Source organism: Lynx rufus, unplaced genomic scaffold, assembly GCF_022079265.1.
Source record: "Lynx rufus isolate CCGP_SWC_20201006 ecotype Redwood Valley unplaced genomic scaffold, mLynRuf1.p SCAF_10, whole genome shotgun sequence".
Lineage (NCBI taxonomy): Eukaryota > Metazoa > Chordata > Mammalia > Carnivora > Felidae > Lynx > Lynx rufus.
This window is the reverse complement of record NW_025814824.1, coordinates 6,156,169-6,173,516: the sequence shown is the minus strand read 5'-3', so window position 1 is coordinate 6,173,516 and position 17,348 is coordinate 6,156,169. Positions and strand designations below refer to the sequence as shown.

The following is a 17,348-nucleotide window of genomic DNA, read 5'->3' as shown; positions in this document are numbered from 1 at the left end:
GAACTCCCGGACTGCGAGATCGTGACCTGGCTGAAGTCGGACGCTTAACCGACTGCGCCACCCAGGCGCCCCCAAAAGTATTCTTAAAGTCAAATAGCTGGGGTTTGAACATAAGTCTGTCTGATGCTGTATGGCCTTCTTGTTGCAAAATAATAAAAACTGACTCAATCTGGATAGTATTATGTTGGGCAATGGAAGGAGAGAGTCTCAACCCAAAATAATTGAATGGCTTGATCATTGGCTGTGCCGATGGCAAAGTCAAGAACAGAATCCAGGAGGAAGCACCAGCTATAAAGAGACCAGATCTCTAGAACAGGCCTGCAGCTCATAAGAATAATATTTCTCAAACTTTCTGTTATAAGGAACCATTTATTTTTACATTTCCAATATGTTAGCGTCAATGCTTTTGCAATATATACTAAAACTTAATTACTAAAAAGTAAAATAAAAAGAACAAAGACATACAACCATAAGCCCAGTTTTTACTGGATTCAATAAACCTCTGACATGTCAATAAATATGATCAGAAAAAAACACAGTAAAAGGATTACTATAGAAGTTGCTAAGTGTTATACTAAATCTCGGTAATTGTCCCATTGTGGGCTGGTAACAAATAGCTCGCCCACCAGCCCCAGCCCATGGACTCTGCACTTTGAATGGCACTGCCCTAAAAGACTGAGCTGCAACTTTACGGGGATTTAAACCAAAGACCAAATATGTTGTCTGATGGTTAAGGAAGGTCTACAGGATGGCAGCACTTTCTCAAGCGTTAGAGAGGACCGGACTGAAACTACATCATTCATGGGCAATTTCTATGGGTTAACTCTTAGGCTCCTTTCAAATGTAACTCCTCTTCGGGGAGACTTCGGTGCTGGATAAAGGCCCTCAAAGTCCAGGCCAAGGGTGGTATTGTCATGAGGCAGTTGCTAAAAATCTAGTGTACAGAGCAAAAGCAGAATTAGGGATGCACAGAGTTTAGAAACCCGGGCATCAAGCTCTAGAAGGAAATCAGAGCTGGGACAGGGAACACGTGACATCAAGGGTTGAAAAAGAGATGAAACCAGGGAAACAGTGGTGGACAACATCCTGTTATGTGAACTTGTGCTTCTGCCCCGAGTTCCTCTGGAACAATATCGGTCATGTACACCTTAGTATAAATTAATTGATCAGCCCTTTTGCTTCATGTAGGGCAGACCAGAAGGAAGTGACAGTCAAGAGCAAAGCAGAACAGGGAAAGAGAATTCTGAAGCCAGACGTTTCCTGGGGCTGAATACCCAAATTAAGAGTCCCTCAGCCTTTGAGTGCCTGGTGACCAGGGGCTGAGAAAAGAATGGAAAGTAGAGCTACTATTTTGTTCATGGTTTTTGCCTAAGGGTACAGTTTTCCTTTATCTGTTGTTCAGCCTGATGTCTCAAGCCACAGTAGGCATTTGGCCTCTACATGTGATTTATTTGGATTAACTTTTCATTCTGCCATCTGTTAGCCTATAAACAGAACACTTTTCTCAGTAATCTTATCCTGTCCCTGGGATTTCTCTTTTTCAGACACAACCAAAAGATCGGTCACCACAGTAAGGAGGGAAGTGAACAGAGCTGTAAGTAGTCGTGACTTACCTTATCTCTTTCACGTCTTTTCTTCTCCTAGCTTAAATTAAGAAATAAGCCCTGTTCTCGGAATGCACAAAAGGGCAATGGAATAGTTTCAGCCTGCACAGAATCTTCCTGTTCAGTGGCATTTCTGCCCGTTGCTACTGTGACCTTAGGTTGTTCCACACCTCTCTTGGAGGAAAAAAAAAGTGTCTGCTGTGCAGCCACAGAATAGTTGTGTACTCTTTGGTCTGTCTGTATTCCTAGGCATTACCGGGAATCTGCACAGGACATCAGGGCCCACGTGCTTAGAAACACGTTTAACACTTAACAGCAAGGGAAGATACTCAAATCTGAACCAATCAACAACTCACGTTTTTGCAACCGTTGTTAAGTACATCGTTGGGGGCTGTGAGTCAAAGTTGGGGGAATAGAAGTCTCTTCATGAGGCTGACAGGCTTGGAGCTGGAATTTGTGGGAAAGGGTATGATATGGAGGTCAGGAGAATTGGGGTTGCTAAAAATCATTCAGCCTGGTTGGATGAAATGCTTAGACCCTGGGGAAGTGGTGTTTTGGGGACCAGACCTGGGTCCTCTTGCACAATGGGTATTTCTAGCTTTCTTAGGAAAACCACCTTTCCTTTTGAAATCTGGGGATCACATGGTGTGACGCACGAGCTCATGAGTTTGCCAAAATCATAGGCAACTCATAGAAATTTGTAAATAACTTTGCTATCAGCTACTTGAAATATTCAGAACTCGTCATTTTAGAGTTCTGTTGAATGTGTCTGTAAAATTCCAGAGGCGCCAACTGTGAAAACAACTCTAAAAAACCTTCAACACCAGGGTCAGTGCCTGGCAGCTCAGAAGCACAAAATATGACTGACAGGAATGACATTGGGCCCTGCTCCCTCCTACCACATCCCTGAAAGCCATTTGTGAAAACACATCCCATTACTGCAATACTCGTCCCTGGGCACAGAACAAGGAACAAAGGCAGTTTAGGTCTGGACTATACTTAAGGTCTAGTTGTGCTGAATTGCTCTGAATCAACAATGAGATATTCTTAACTCAGAAAAGTTTCAGATTATTACTGGCAGTCCTAACTGAAACATCTGTTTCTTGACAAACAAAACTCCTATAGTCCGATAGACTGGGATACTTGGTCTACATGTGGGTTTCCATGGGAGAGACCTCAGTATTTGTGATTCATGAGCTCTGAGTCTTTGTATAAGCGTCTCCTTCAACTGCTCAGCATAAGGAAGAAAGAGAAAAAGGGTGTCGTCTGCTGTAGAGCCACAGAACAGTTGGTTTGAGAGCAGAGGTGGTAAGGTAAACTCAGATGCCCAGACGGCCAGGCAAGTATTGAAATGAGATAGAAGGGACACTATAACCAGAGAGGGGATGGTGACCAACTGGAGGGCATATTCCTGTGAATTTAGCACCAGGCTAACATTGTTGGAGAAGATGAAATCCAGATTTTTCTATAAAATGTCCTAGTTATTAAATGCTTGCTGGAAGTATTTCAAATACCAAACAAACCAAATAAAATATGTCCATAGGCTAATTGAACCTATGAGGGACCAGTTGCAACCTGTCCCCTAGAGAGAAAGTATTGTCAGAAAAAGGGTTAGAATCTGAGTAATGAAGGCAAAACCATGTATGTGAGGAATTGAGGGAGGCTCAAAGGCTTGCGGCCATTCTGCATGTCTCATCCTATGGCCTGCCACATGGCCTGAGTAGCACATGGTTAATAGAGGGACTTTCTTGGATTAACAGGGTATCACAACCATTTTTAAACAATACATCTCTTTATAAGCAGAAAAACCTCATACTCTTTTTTAAATGGTAGGTGAGGGGCGCCTGGGTGGCGCAGTCGGTTGAGCGTCCGACTTCAGCCAGGTCACGATCTCGCGGTCCGTGAGTTCGAGCCCCGCGTCAGGCTCTGGGCTGATGGCTCGGAGCCTGGAGCCTGCTTCCGATTCTGTGTCTCCCTCTCTCTCTGCCCCTCCCCCATTCATGCTCTGTCTCTCTCTGTCCCAAAAATAAATAAACGTTGAAAAAAAAAATTTAAATGGTAGGTGAAATTCAAAGTAAAGTAAATATCTTGGTCAAAAGTCAAATTAAAGAAATTAGACTGGGGTGCCTGGGTGGCTCAGTTGGTTAAACATCCAACTTATGGTCTCAGCTCAATGTTGATCTCAGGGTGGTGAGTTCAAGCCCTGCATTGGGCCCCATTCTGTGGGTGAAACCTACTTGAAAAACAAAAACCAACAAAAAGAGGAAAGATGGGAGGGAGGGAAGGAAGGAAGGAAGGAAGGAAGGAAGGAAGGAAGACTAATTCTCTTCTCTTTCCCCCCAACCAGTAACATATAGTCGTCCTTTATACCTTCTAACCTGGGGAGGGAGAGTCAAGGAGGTGAAAGAATGATGCTTCTCTTCTCTCTTCCTCACCCCTCCCTGGCACTTAAATATGTGGTGTGATGTAAAGAGGTCAGGACCATTTCGATATACATCAAAGAGGGCTCACACAGGAATGTTCCTGGTACTTTTATTTACAATAGCAACAAATCAGAAATACAGGTGAATAGGAAATATAAACAACTAAAATGAAAGCACAAAAAATAGATGTATTAAATCTGAAAAATATAATTTGGGGAGAAAAGATACACAGAAGAAAGATAGCCACAATGTGTGGGCAATTATAGAGTTTAAAAACTGCAAACAACCTCTATGTAGTGTTTATGGAAACAGTCATGTGAAGTAAAAGTACGAAAACAACCAAATTTAACCTCTTAAACTGGGTGGTGGGGATGCCGATGGTGACGATATTATTCTCCTAGTTTGTTGTATGCCTGAAATGTTAATTTTTATAAAGAAGAGGTCATGACTAGAATTCAAGAGATTTAGACTCCAGTTTTTCTGTGAGCTACACAATCTAAGGTAAGATCCACCAAGGGGCACTTGAATCTTCTCCAGAGAAACAGAACCACAGAACCACTAGGACACTGGCAAGTATGAAATCTATAGGGCAGGCTTGGAGGCTGGAAGAAGTTCAGGTAGGAGTTGAAATTAGGAATCCAAAATCTGTAGAGTAGGCCAGTAGGCTGGGAACTCAGGTGAGATGTCTATGCTACAGTCTGAGGCAGAATTCCTTCTTCTCTGGGAAACCTCATTTGTTGCTCTTCAACTGATTGAATGAGACCCACCCACATTCTGAGAAGGCAATATGCTTTATTTTTTTTAATTAAAAAAAATTTTGTAACATTTATTCATATTTGAGAGAGACAGAGACAGAGCGTGAATGGGGGAGGGGCAGAGAGAGAGGGAGACACAGAATATGAAACAGGCTCCAGGCTCCGAGCTGTCAGCACAGAGCCTGGTGTGGGGCTCAAACTCACAAACAGTGAGAACATGACCTGAGCCGAAGCCAGACGCTTAACTGACTGAGCCACCCAGGCACCCTGAAATTTGCTTTATTTAAAGTCAACTGATGACAGGCATTCATCACATCTACAAAACGTCTTTACAGCAACATCTAGACTAACATTTGATCAAACAACAGGGTACGATCGTTTAACCAAATGGACACAGAAGACTAACCATCACATGCACCACCACATGAGGGAGGCAGTCTTGGGTGGAGTAAGTGAATTTGTCAGACCTTCCTGAGCCTCAAAAAATAGAAGTATGTGACTATTCTCTGGTCACAGAGTTGTCCGAGAGGCCAGGGCTCTGTCTAAAACCTGTTCATCCATGAACCTGCCACCCCAGTGCCTGCAGACTCACTATTTAGGGTTTTCTATTTATTTCACAGGGTTGTTTCTCCTCAGCTCACTGCCTCTTTCAACAAAAAAAGGACATGTGTGGTATCAGAATCCTGCACTTTATGTGTTTTGAAATAATGAATAGTTGAGTAAATCTGGAAGGGGAAAAACAACCCTGTCACCAAAAGTACTTGATAAAATTAAACGGAAGGGTTTGGAAATGACTTGTCTGTCTTACTATCCATTTGTCTATGCTTCTTATAGTTTATTCTGCAATAAATATAAAAATTGACTGATTTTGACCTAATTTGTCTTACTACTAAACGATGAATCTTGCCTAATTTTAATTGTGTTGGCCAGCTCAAAAATAAATAACTAATACAACTTTTACAACTAAAAAAATTTTTTTTAATGTTTAATTTTATTTTGAGAGACAGAGAGAGACAGAGCGTGAGCAGGGGAGGGGCAGAGAGAGACACACACACAGAATACGAAGCAGGTTCCAGGCTCCGAGCTGTCAGCATAGAGCCTGATGTGGGGCTCGAACCCACTAACTGTGAGATCATGACCTGAGCCTAAGTCAGATGCTCAATCGATTGAGCCACCAGGGTGCCCCTAGAACTTTTTAAAAATTACTGGGGCGCCTGGGTGGTGCAGTCAGTTAAGCGTCCGACTTCAGCCAGGTCACGCTCTCGCGGTCCGTGAGTTCGAGCCCCGCGTCGGGCTCTGGGCTGATGGCTCAGAGCCTGGAGCCTGTTTCCGATTCTGTGTCTCTCTCTCTCTCTCTGCCCCTCCCCCGTTCATGCTCTGTCTCTCTCTGTCCCAAAAATAAATAAACGTTGAAAAAAAAAATTTAAAAAAAAATTACATATTTTTTTCTGAGCAAAAATGAAAAAAAAAATCCATTGCACACAGATTACCGTGGTTAATATTTAATAGTGCTTTAATTTCTAACGTTTTTCTGTATTTAAATTTTATAAAATTAAATTATAGTATGTATAGCTTGATATAGTTTTCTTTAACTTAATTTTATGTCATTAGTATTACCCATGTGCTAAAAATATAATTAATGGCTTTGATATTTTATTGTATATGTGGACTAGGACTTACCTAATTCTCTATTGCTCTACCTTTAGTATCTACCTCAGAGTTGTTTTATGTCTTTGTTATTTAAATATTGTCACAATTAGGGGCACCTGGGTGGCTCAGTAAGTTGGGCGTCTGACCCTTGATTTTAGTTCCAGTCATGATCTCATGGTTCATGAGTTCGAGCCTTGTGTGGGGCTCTGTGCTGCTTGGGATTCTCTCTCTTTCCCTCTCTCCCCTCCCCTACTCTCTCTCTTTGTTTCTCAAAACAAACAAGCTTACAATAAATAAATAAGTAAGTAAGTAAGTAAATAAATATCATCACAATTAATAATCTTATACACAGATCTTCATGTGCAGCTCCGATTATTACCATAAGGTAAAATCTAAGATGTAAAATTACGGAGTAAAGCTATAGACATTTTTAAGACTCTCAAAATATATTGCTGAATTGCCCTCTAAAAAGGTGTACCAACTTATACTAGCAATATATGAAAGATGTAGTTTCATCATTGCGTTTGTTCCAATGCTGGGTATTATCATTTTTAAATTTTGCTAATTTAGAAATTGAAAACTGTACGTCATCATTACTTTAGTTTGCATTTTCGAGTTATTAGTGAGATAAAACATTTGCACAAATTTACAGGTTTTATCTTCTTTTGGGAACTGTCTATGTATCTTTTGTTCATCTTTTTAGTTATGTCTTCACTTACAGTTAATAGTAACCCATTACCTGCTATCTATTTTATAAACTTGCCCTTGATTTGTCACTTTCTGCTAAGCTGCTTTTTCTTATCTGGAGAAAACAGTATTGGGTATAGTAAAATTGGGCTCACAGGACCAGGTCATAAACATAAATGTCCTATATGTCACATATTTATCAAAAGAAAATAAATGTATTAATTATAACAGTTATGCTAGATAAAAAGCTTACAGGCAATAGGATCCACGGTTCCCAGAGGACCAAGTTATAAATCTCTAAGAAGCAGGTGCAGTGCCTTCTTCCTTTAAGAGCCCATCACATCCTGGGATGCATTGTAGTTTCAGTAGGCACCTATGAAATGCTGGCCAACCAACGTTAACATTCTATTATCCACTAACATATATCAACTCCTTTTTAAGGATTATGTGAACTGTAGCCAGGGGGCCAAATTGCCTCCTGTTTTTGTAAGCAAAATACTATTGAAGCACAGCCGTGCTCACTGTTTCCGTATCATTCCCAATGTTCACACCCTTGCCCCCCCCCTCTGATGGCAGAGTTGAGTAACTGCCTCAAAGCCTATATTGCCCATAAAGTCTGAATACTTTACAACCTGGCCCTACAGAAGATGTTTGGTGCCCCAGAAGTTCTCCATGGCTCTGTACCTTCTCTCACAGTGAATGTACTTGGTCTTGTTCTAAATACTCTAATGCTACCCCCAACTCCTATCTCAGCTCCATAAAGTCTGAGGACAGAGCCCCTCTGGGAAGAGCTTGGTCCAGGCAGCTCAGAGCTCTCGATCTCCCACCTCTATCCTCTGCCATCCCAGCTCTGCCTCACCCCCAAACCACCCACGTGGGGACAGTCAAGTTCTAGGCTGTCCAGGAGTCATCCTGACCCTCCTGTTCTTAGTCACATCACCTCGGTAGCTAGAGTCCTGGGACTTGCCCTGAGCATATTTGTCACACATATTTCTGACAAGACTTTGATACAGATAAACAGTCTCCCTTCCCACTTAAGAAGGGATGGGCTTGGTGGTTTTGCTTCACTGACCAGAGATTGAAGCAAGACCTGATTAATGTGAGAATGCCCAGCAGGGCTCAGAAGCTCAGGCATCAGCTGCACAGGGCTTGATTTTCCACTCCATAGCTCTGCCTTGAACTTTTTAGGCAACTCTGGGAAAGGTGTTGCCTATTCTTATTCTTGTGGAAATCCAGACTTCTCAGCCTCCCCAGATGGGCTTTCAAGGCCTTAACTTTATTACAGGATCAAAAGACTCAGATCAAACTAAATGTGGCCAAAGAGCTCATTACCATCCTTCTCCATGGTGGATGTGGTTGTCATTAGTGTTATTTCACATATTTCCTGGATCTCTTGCTTTTGTGTGATGTAATAGGATTGCACTTCTCTGCCCTTAATTTGTAGTTAGGTGTGGTCATGTGATTTGTTTTGGTCAACTAAATATAAGCTTAAGTGATGTGTGACTTCTGGGTAGAAGATGTAAGGCCTAGCTTGTGCTTTGCTGTATTCTTTTTCCATCTGGTGTGGCAACTAGCAACATTTGGGGTAGTGTTGCTACATCAGTATGGGTCTCTGAGTAACTACAAATAATGGTCAGCCCCTTGCTGACCCTCAGTGGACAGGGAAGCTTTGTTTACTATTTGATTTAAATAATAGAGATTTGGGGGTTGTTTGTTACTGCAGCATAATCAAGTCTATCCTGACTGATTCAACAGGGAAATCCTGGAACCTCAACTCAATACACTATATATTGTCACTTACAGTTCTGCTTCGGAGGAGTGATAATATGGGGAAAGGCTTTCTATATAACAAAAAGAAAAGAAGAGTAAGATATAAAAATATACTTACTATATCATTAATGCTTTATTTAAAAAATGTTTTTAATATACCGTCACACCCTTCTCCCAAAGAAGTGAAGAAAAATATTTAAATGCCCATAATCATTATATTCTGGAAACTTGTATTGTTTTCTTCTTTTATATTTTCTGAGTTTTCTTTGTACTTGAATACATTTTAAAATGTTCCAATGTTGGGGCACCTGGGTGGTTCAGTCAGTTAGGTGTCCGACTCTTGATTTTGGCTCAGGTCATGATCTCATGGTCGTGGGATCAAGCCCTGCATTGGGCTCTGCCTTCAGCACAGAGCCTGCTTGGGATTCTCTCTCTCCATCTCTTTCTGCCCCTCTCCTGCTCATGGGTACGTGCTTTCTCTCTTACTCTCTCTCTCAAAATAAATAGACATTAAAATAAGAAAAATAAAAAAATAAAATGATAAAATGTCCCAATGTATCACTTTTAAGTACCCAGGGGTGCTTGTTAGATGAAGGATGATCTCTGTCTCTATCCTCACCTCTCACTGTATATATCACCTCTTCGTAGCCTATATAACAAATGCATATACAGAACTCTCCATGGGGTCCTTGTCAACTTTAGGGAGAGGAATGCTATACCCTGTTTCAAGGACACATACCAATGTCTTAGTTGCTTTTCAGAGCTTCTTAACCTAGTGAGCCTACAAGGAGTGGATCCATACTCCAAAGATGTAAGAGATCAGGCTTGGGACCATGGCTTCTTGATCTCGTGCAGGCCACCGAGCTATCAACCAGAATAGCTTCAGGAGTGGATTCTGATCCCATAGATCTATATCATGTTTCCTTTTTAAAAAAAGTTATCCTAGTCATCATGACATGGTTTGTTAGAGATTACAAACCATGTAACCTGACTTCCTCATTTTACAAATGGCAAGATTCGGACTAAGGGATGTTACATAACTTTCTTGAGTGAAATAATAACAGAAAAATAAAAGGTCTTGTGATTCCCAGTATAGGGCTACTTGTTAATTCATTCACTCTGAAATATGCACTAAGTGTCTGTTTGCAAGACTCTGTGTCAGGTAGGCTGTGTGGAGGTTGTAAGGGTGAATGAGGCACAACATTAGTATTCCAAGATTCTTACAATCAAGAGTTGGAGATAAGGTACTCAAAACACTGTTTTCATTGGTATAATTTGGCCTAAAATGAAAAGAGGCCAGATTTCTGTATACCACCTAGCAGTTGATCAAATCTGTGTTTGTTTTGTTTTGCCTGAGTCTCTTGTCTTCCCCTAGGAACTTCCACCTAAGAACTGACCATAGCCTCCACATGCCACCATGGTGCAGGTGCCTTCTCTGTGCAGTGGTTTCCAATCTTTTCTTTCTTTTCTTCCCATCATAACCCTTTCATAAAGGAAACATTAGAACACCTGTACATACTGAGTGGGGAAACTTGAGTCCTCCTCCTCTGGGTCTCCTTTACTGTCACTACTATGCACACACTTCTGTCGTGAATGCATGGGGCTTTTCCCCACCCGGAAGTTCTCTGGGATACCAGCTTGGTGTCCTACGATTTAACTCAAGTCTGACCCTATGTCGTTGGGGATGGCATGAGATCCCACCCGTTAAGGGCTCAGTCCCACAAGACTGCCCTCCCCACCCTCCACCCCCCACTTCAGATGCCAATGGCCAGCCCAGGCTGTCACCTCTGCTTCTGACCAATCAGCTATAAATAATCTGAGGTTCCCACCATCCCCTCCTCAGGTTCGGTGAATTTGATAGAGCAATTCCCAGAAGCAAGGAAAACAGTTTGCTTACTGTTTACCAACCTACAATAATGGGTTATAAACAATACAGTGAACATCTGATAGAAGAAATGCATATGGCAAGATATGTGGGGGCGTCCACACTCTGTGTGTGTGCCACTCTCCCAGTACCAACTTGTGCTCCACAACAGAGAAGCCCCTGGAAGCCCTACTTCAGGGATTTTTATGGAGGCTTTATCACATAGGCATGACCAATCATTAACCCCATCTTTAGCCCTTCTCCCCTCTCTGGAGAATGGGGTTGGGGTGAGGGGTGGGACTGAAAATTCCAAGCTTCTCACCATAGCTTAGTCTTCTTGGTGACCTGTCCCCATCCAGGAGCTCATCAAGATTCACTTCATTACAACAAAAGACACTGCTGTCATCCAGGAAGTTTCAAGGGATTTAGGAACTCTGTCAGGAAGTGAAGTCAAAGACCAAATATTAGAACAAAGATGTTCCCAATGCTCTTATCATTTAGAAAATTACAAGTGCTTTAGGAGTTCTGTGCCAGGAGCCCCGGGCAGAGACCGGTATATATATATATTTTTTTCAATTATCTCACAAAAGCATGTTAAAACAGTGGTGAAACCAGACTGAGGGGTGTGTACACCCTGCCTTAGGTCCCTGCAAAGGCCTCTAAGGTACATTGTGCTTCTTGGAACATATTTGGAAAATCATGAAGCGCTCAAACTATCACTTTATCCCAAAGCCCACCTTATGTACCTATCCTCAGAATCCCCAGAAATGCCCACCCCACATCCAGCTTCCTTCCATGTAGAGCGCAGCTGTTCCAGGGAGGCGGGTGGGGGCTGGAAGAGGAGAAGAGAAAGTAACCTCCTCCCTCACCTGGTTTGTGAGGGTTTTCAAAAAAAAATGTTTATTTATTTATTTATTTTTGAGAGAAAGAGAGAGTGCAAGCAGAGGAGTGGCAGAGAGAGAGGGAGAGAGAGTCTCAAGTAGGCTCCATACTGTCAGCACAGAGCCGGCTGTGAGGCTTGAACTCATGAACCATGAGATCATGACCTGGGCAAAATCCAGAGTCGGACGCTTAACTGACTGAGCCCCCCAGGTGCCCCTGGGCTGTGAGTTTTTAATTGTGTGAGAAGTCTGTGTATTTTGTATTTTAGTTCCCTGTGGCATTACAAGAAGTACAAATAATACATGAAAATTCAGAGATGGAGAAAGTATCACTTTAGGCTGGGGACAATCAGGGAAGAGGGAAGGCTTCATGGAGGAGGTGACATTTGCACCAGGCAAACATGTGAATAACAGACTATTCTAGATAAAGGGGACACAGGGGGAATGGCAGAGGCAGGGGGACATCACATCTGTAGGAAAAGGCATGTGATCCCAGCCTGGAAAAAGCTAGGTGTGAGACCAGAGGGAAGCTGGTTGGGGGCCCTGCTGTGAGCCAGGAATTCCAGGCAAAGGAGGTTAGATGTTGCTCCTTAGGCATGCATGCCTCAGGTCTCCGCAGGAAACAGAGGCCACACTCAGAAGGGGTGACTGAGGCAAGCTTACTAGCTGCAAAGGCAGGAAGGGGGCGGTGGGGAGGTTGAGCGACCTGAAACTGGCAAGAGCAGGGGAGAGCTGAGCACCCCTAGGCCTAGAGGGGACGGGGGAAGGCATAGTTAAATTTTTTTTTAATGTTTATTTATTTTTGACAGAGAGAGAGAGAGAGAGAGAGAGAGAGAGAGAGAGAGACAGAGCATGAGCGGGGGAGGGGCAGAGAGGGAGACACAGAATCCAAAGCAGGCTCCAGGCTCCGAGCTGTCAGCACAGAGCCTGACGTGGGGTTCGAACTCACAGACCGCGAGATCATGACCTGAGCTGAAGTCGGACGCTCAACCGACTGAGCCACCCAGGCGCCCCAGGGGAAGGCATAGTTACCAGAATGCTGGTGAGAACAGCAATAGGAGAAGGCCACCTGCAAGGCTTTGCATGGCATCCGCTGGGCTCCCCCGTGCATTTGTGGTCAGTTGACAGATTGTTTGGGGGATGCTGGTCTCAGGTGGCCTCATTCATATGTCTTGGAGCTTGGAGTTGCTGCTGGCAGGCGGTTGGGCCGTGTGTCTTCAGCAGGTTTGTCTGTGCTCTTTTCAACGTGGAAGCGGGTCCAAAAAGAGCAAAGAGAAGGCAGACCCTACCATGCATGTGTTTTTCAGGTTTCCATCCACATCTCATTGACCAAAGCAAATCAGAGCTAGGCCAGATGCGCCTGCAGCCCGTCTGGGGGGTTGCTGAAGCGCATCCCAACCTCACTATGCTACTCGTTACAGCCTTCTTTATCCCCTAGTCTGAGGGAAAGCATGGCATGCAAGCCGGGGGGAAAAGAGAGCCCAGTGAGCAGTCCAAGGTCACCCTCCGGTGACCTGAGCAGGGTAGAGCAGGGTGGAAAATGCGTCTGCAGGAGCCAACAGACCTATCTGGCTCCGTGGGGAGCTACAAAAGGCTTTGAACGGGGAGCCCCGCCAACTGTGCTCCAGTGTCACTGGGCCGACTGCAGGCCTGAGAACAGAGGGGAGAGGCCTCTTGCAACAGGTCTGGAGAGAGAGGCTGAAGACGTGGACGAGGACCATGATGGAGGGGGGAAACACAAAGGTCTTGATCTCTGCTGCCTCCAGATAGATGAGCTCTTCCCCCACAGCCGTTTCTCACTCCAGTCTGTTTTTGAGAGGTTATCTCTTCTCTAATCAGCAAAGTGATTTTCCTATTTGTGGACTTGTCTCCCCAGATTTGAACCTGTGTTTTCAGGAGCTGGGGTGACCGGATGGGACGTCCTCGAGAATGTTCTGGACTCTGAACAAGAATCCTCTGGCCTGCAGAGCTCGTTGTTTGCACTTGTCCAATGCCTTTGTAGCTCCAGCACTGAAGAGGAGACCGCCAAGAGAGCGGGCAGCGCCTGGCCATGGTGTGCTCAGAGCACGTCAGGCAGTCCGCCCTCCCCACATCCAGGCACTCACCCCTGCATCCTGTGACCCTAAGCAAGCACTACCGCACTTTAGAAAATGACCGCCCTGGACCCGAGACCCCAGTGAGTGCTTTGCAGCTCGTTCTTGCTGCCAGACTCAACACAAAGGGAGTTTCCCCCCTAAGTTTCCAAAGTGATTTCCAGAAGCGGAGATGAATGGAAATTTTCAGTTATAGGAAAGGACGAATTGCCAATAGAGTTATTTTCTCCACTGTTTCCTCTGGGTATACTGGAAAAGCCTTTTGAGACCATTAGAGTTTACACACAGTCAAGCCATAATTGACAAGTTATGTGGCTTACTGGAATCTTGACATCTGAGTTGTTTAATTAACAGAAAGCATTTAAGTACACAGTGGGCGGCTACAAATCGTGGAGAAAAGCCGTTGAGTATTTTGTGAGGTCTGAATCACAAAGCATTTGTTTTAACCTGCAATGGCACCATGTTGGATGATTTTGTTTTAAACTACATCTTTAAAAAGTTCTGTTTTCTTAACCTCAGAAACCAATGGCATACATTAGAAAAATTTAGCACGCTAGTATGCTGTACCTGCAAAGATTTCAGATGGGTATCCATAATGGTCAAAGTCCCAAACTAGGGCTCCTTTCCCGGCCCTCTCTGTGACTTTAAACTTAACCTTTCAGTGACTCGGTTCCATGTCTGTGACACAGTGACACTCACTAGTCAAGGCCTTTGATGGTTGGCACTTTAGAAACGCCGTGGAACCCCTTCCGTGCGTGTCCAGGGTAACTGCACGCAGCAACAGCAGGTTAACCATGTGAAATTTGGTCTGTGTACTGGGGCCATGGAGTTCAGGGCACCTGCTGATCTATGAACTATCCAAATGTGTACATTATCTAGAGCCGAGTCTTAGGTTAGCATCTTATCTTTCTCAGTTTTGAATCATGAGGATTTGAGCACATGTTACATCTTCTCCTTAGACTCTAAGCTCCTGGAGGGCAAGGAGGGAGGAGGGGTTTGTCAGTCCTGCAGTCTGTTGCTTGGAATAGATGCCTCGTGCATGATTGGCTCTGAGACTCATCGTAATATTGGAGAAAATGGCGACTCGCGACATCCTTACTTTTTATGACATTAATAGGATTGGCTAAAAGTATGTAAAGGCAATCCTTGAAACAAAAGAGCCGAATGAACACTAAGTCTTTAAAAAAAAAAAAAAGTACCTTTTACAAAGGGAACAAAAATAGTATTCGGGAGAGTTTGAGGAACTGAGAAATGCCAAACAAGCAAAAACCACCTATGATCTCATCATCTCAGCACAAGTATTTTCATTTTTGCTGTTTGTATTTGGTCCTTGTCCAGACATGTATGCGATCTCAGCTAGAGTTGTAATTTTCCATCCTTTTTTCAAATTTGTCATTGTACCACAAGCTTACACCTATATTGTTGATTAGTCCTCCTAATGATCACTTTTAATGGGTGCTTGAGTCACAGATCACAATGAGATGTGATTAGGCACAAACTCTGTTCATCACCTGACCACTATAAGCCTCTCCTTTGACTAGTGGACCACAGGTGACATTTGGGGTTCCTAAGGATTGGTGTCATTTCAGAGCAGCGTTCAGGAATCCCTGAAAAGCCTGGGTATTTCCATTTCCCCCAGTGCACAGACACCTTCAGGAATGACTTCAAGTCCCCTTGGGGATAGCTTGGAAGAAGATCTACAGTACCCATGGCATTGTTGCGGGGTCCTTTCTAAGAATTTGGGGAAGAAGCTGTGATTCTCAGTTGTGAAAACTCAAGCCAGATTTCTATTCTATAGATCAAGCCATGCTTTGGTAGGCTGGACAACTACTTAATTCTTAGGGCCGGCCACTACTAAAGATTTCCTGTAAGTAAAAAAATCCGATTGCTCTTCTGGGATCTTATCATCTCATTGAAGTCAGGAAGCCCATATCCGTGGTAGCATTTCCTATCATCATCTTTGTCCTACAGAAAACAGCCGTCTGGTGGCACCCAAGGTTGTGGGGCTCCCTCACTAATGCATTTCTCAATGCTTTAGTGAAGGGAATATCCCTTGGGCCCTTTCAAGGGGAGGAAAGATGCACAGGTTACACATGACAAATTGCCCCATTATTCCTACCTCCTTAAGCCTTTGGGATCGTTTCTGCCCATTATTCCATAGAAATTCTATCAACTTGCATCATTGTTGTCCACAGGGGTCAGCCAACCAACTTAGTAAACAGACCACTTCCAGCTGCTCAAACTAATACATTTGTCTCTGCTTGCTTTTGCTGTATAACAAAACTTAGGGCTTATGTTTATCATTTATGTATTTATGATTCTGTAGATTAGCAACTTAGGCTGGGCTCGGCTGGGGCAACTCATTTCTGCTTTCCATGGCATCAGCTGGGCTCCCTTGTGCATTTGTGGTCAGTTGACAGATTATTTGGAGGATGCTGGTCTTAGGTGACCTCGTTCACATGACTTGGAGTTGGTGCGGGCTGTCAGTTGGGCCGTGTGTCTTCAGCAGATTTGTCTGTGCTCTTTCAACATGGAAGCGAGTCCAAAAGCAGCAAAGAGAGGGCAGACCCCAATGTGCAAGTGCTTTTTAGGTTTCCGTCTGTATCACACTTACTAACGTCTCATTGGCCAAAAGCAAGTGAAATAGCTAAGCCAAGATCAATGTGGAAGGAATTACACGAGGGCCTGATACACAAAATGGCATGATTCCCTGGGGCTACTGCTGAAACAGTCTACGGTAGCATTAAGTCCAAAAACCTATGGAAAGTGTATTATATCAGGGCTACCTCAGTTTGGCCCCAACCCAATGTTGTATTGTGTTCTCCTTGATCTGATAGCCTTAGAATCCATCTCTACCTATATTGGGTTTCTTCTAGCATGAATTTAACAAAACCTTGTGATTCTTTTGGAGTAAAGCCTTTTCCTCCAGAGCCAGACTCTGCCCTTCTCTCCCTGAATATGCTGGGATCTGACTCTAGATAAAAGCCTGAAGGCCATGGGCATTGGGAGCAGTGGGGTTTTAAAATGGGTATTGAGGAGGGCACCTTTTGGGATGAGCACTGGGTGTTGTATGGAAACCAATTTGTCAATAAACTTCATATAAAAAAAAAAAAAGATTAGGGATCCCCATGCAAAGGCAACTGCCTCAGAAGTGCTTACTACAGGTTTTCAAGCAAAGGAAGGCTGGTATTATCAAATAGGAAATGAGAGGCTTCGTCCACTATCAAGGGAAGCTCAGTGACACTTGGGGGGAGGGGGAGGTCCAGATTTTCAGCTTCATCCAAGCCCACCCAAAGGTTCCTGTTCCTAGTGTCAGAGTCGATTCCTCCTAAATGACCACCTCCACTCTCGCATATGAGACGTGGCCCATCTGTGAATGTTTCGTTTGGGTCTGATTTTCTAAACATGTCTGTCCTATAACTATAAGGAATAAGAGATATTTTTAGGGCAGTCTTAGAAGCCCTCTGATTCCTTAGAGATGATTTGAGCTGAAAGCTTGTTGTTTATTTCCATCCTGCAAGCACCATAGTGCGTCGGAAGCAGCCGGCTCACCTTGCATTCCTCGGAATCATCTTTACCAGCGTTAGGCGGCAGTTAATGTGTCTCCAAAACCCTGCCTCC

General features: G+C 43.8%; 1 protein-coding gene across 1 annotated transcript in view; it reads left to right on the top strand.

Moving 5' to 3' along the window:
- Positions 1 to 16,800, top strand: part of PDCD1LG2 (programmed cell death 1 ligand 2) — a 59,296-nt gene extending 42,496 nt beyond the window's left edge. The window contains exons 6-7 of the mRNA XM_047101242.1: positions 1,545 to 1,594; positions 13,511 to 16,800. Of these exons, the coding sequence (XP_046957198.1) occupies positions 1,545 to 1,594; positions 13,511 to 13,516 (56 nt within the window). The 3' untranslated portion in view covers positions 13,517 to 16,800. The remainder of the gene's footprint in view (positions 1 to 1,544; positions 1,595 to 13,510) is intronic.
- Positions 16,801 to 17,348: the final 548 nt, after the last annotated feature.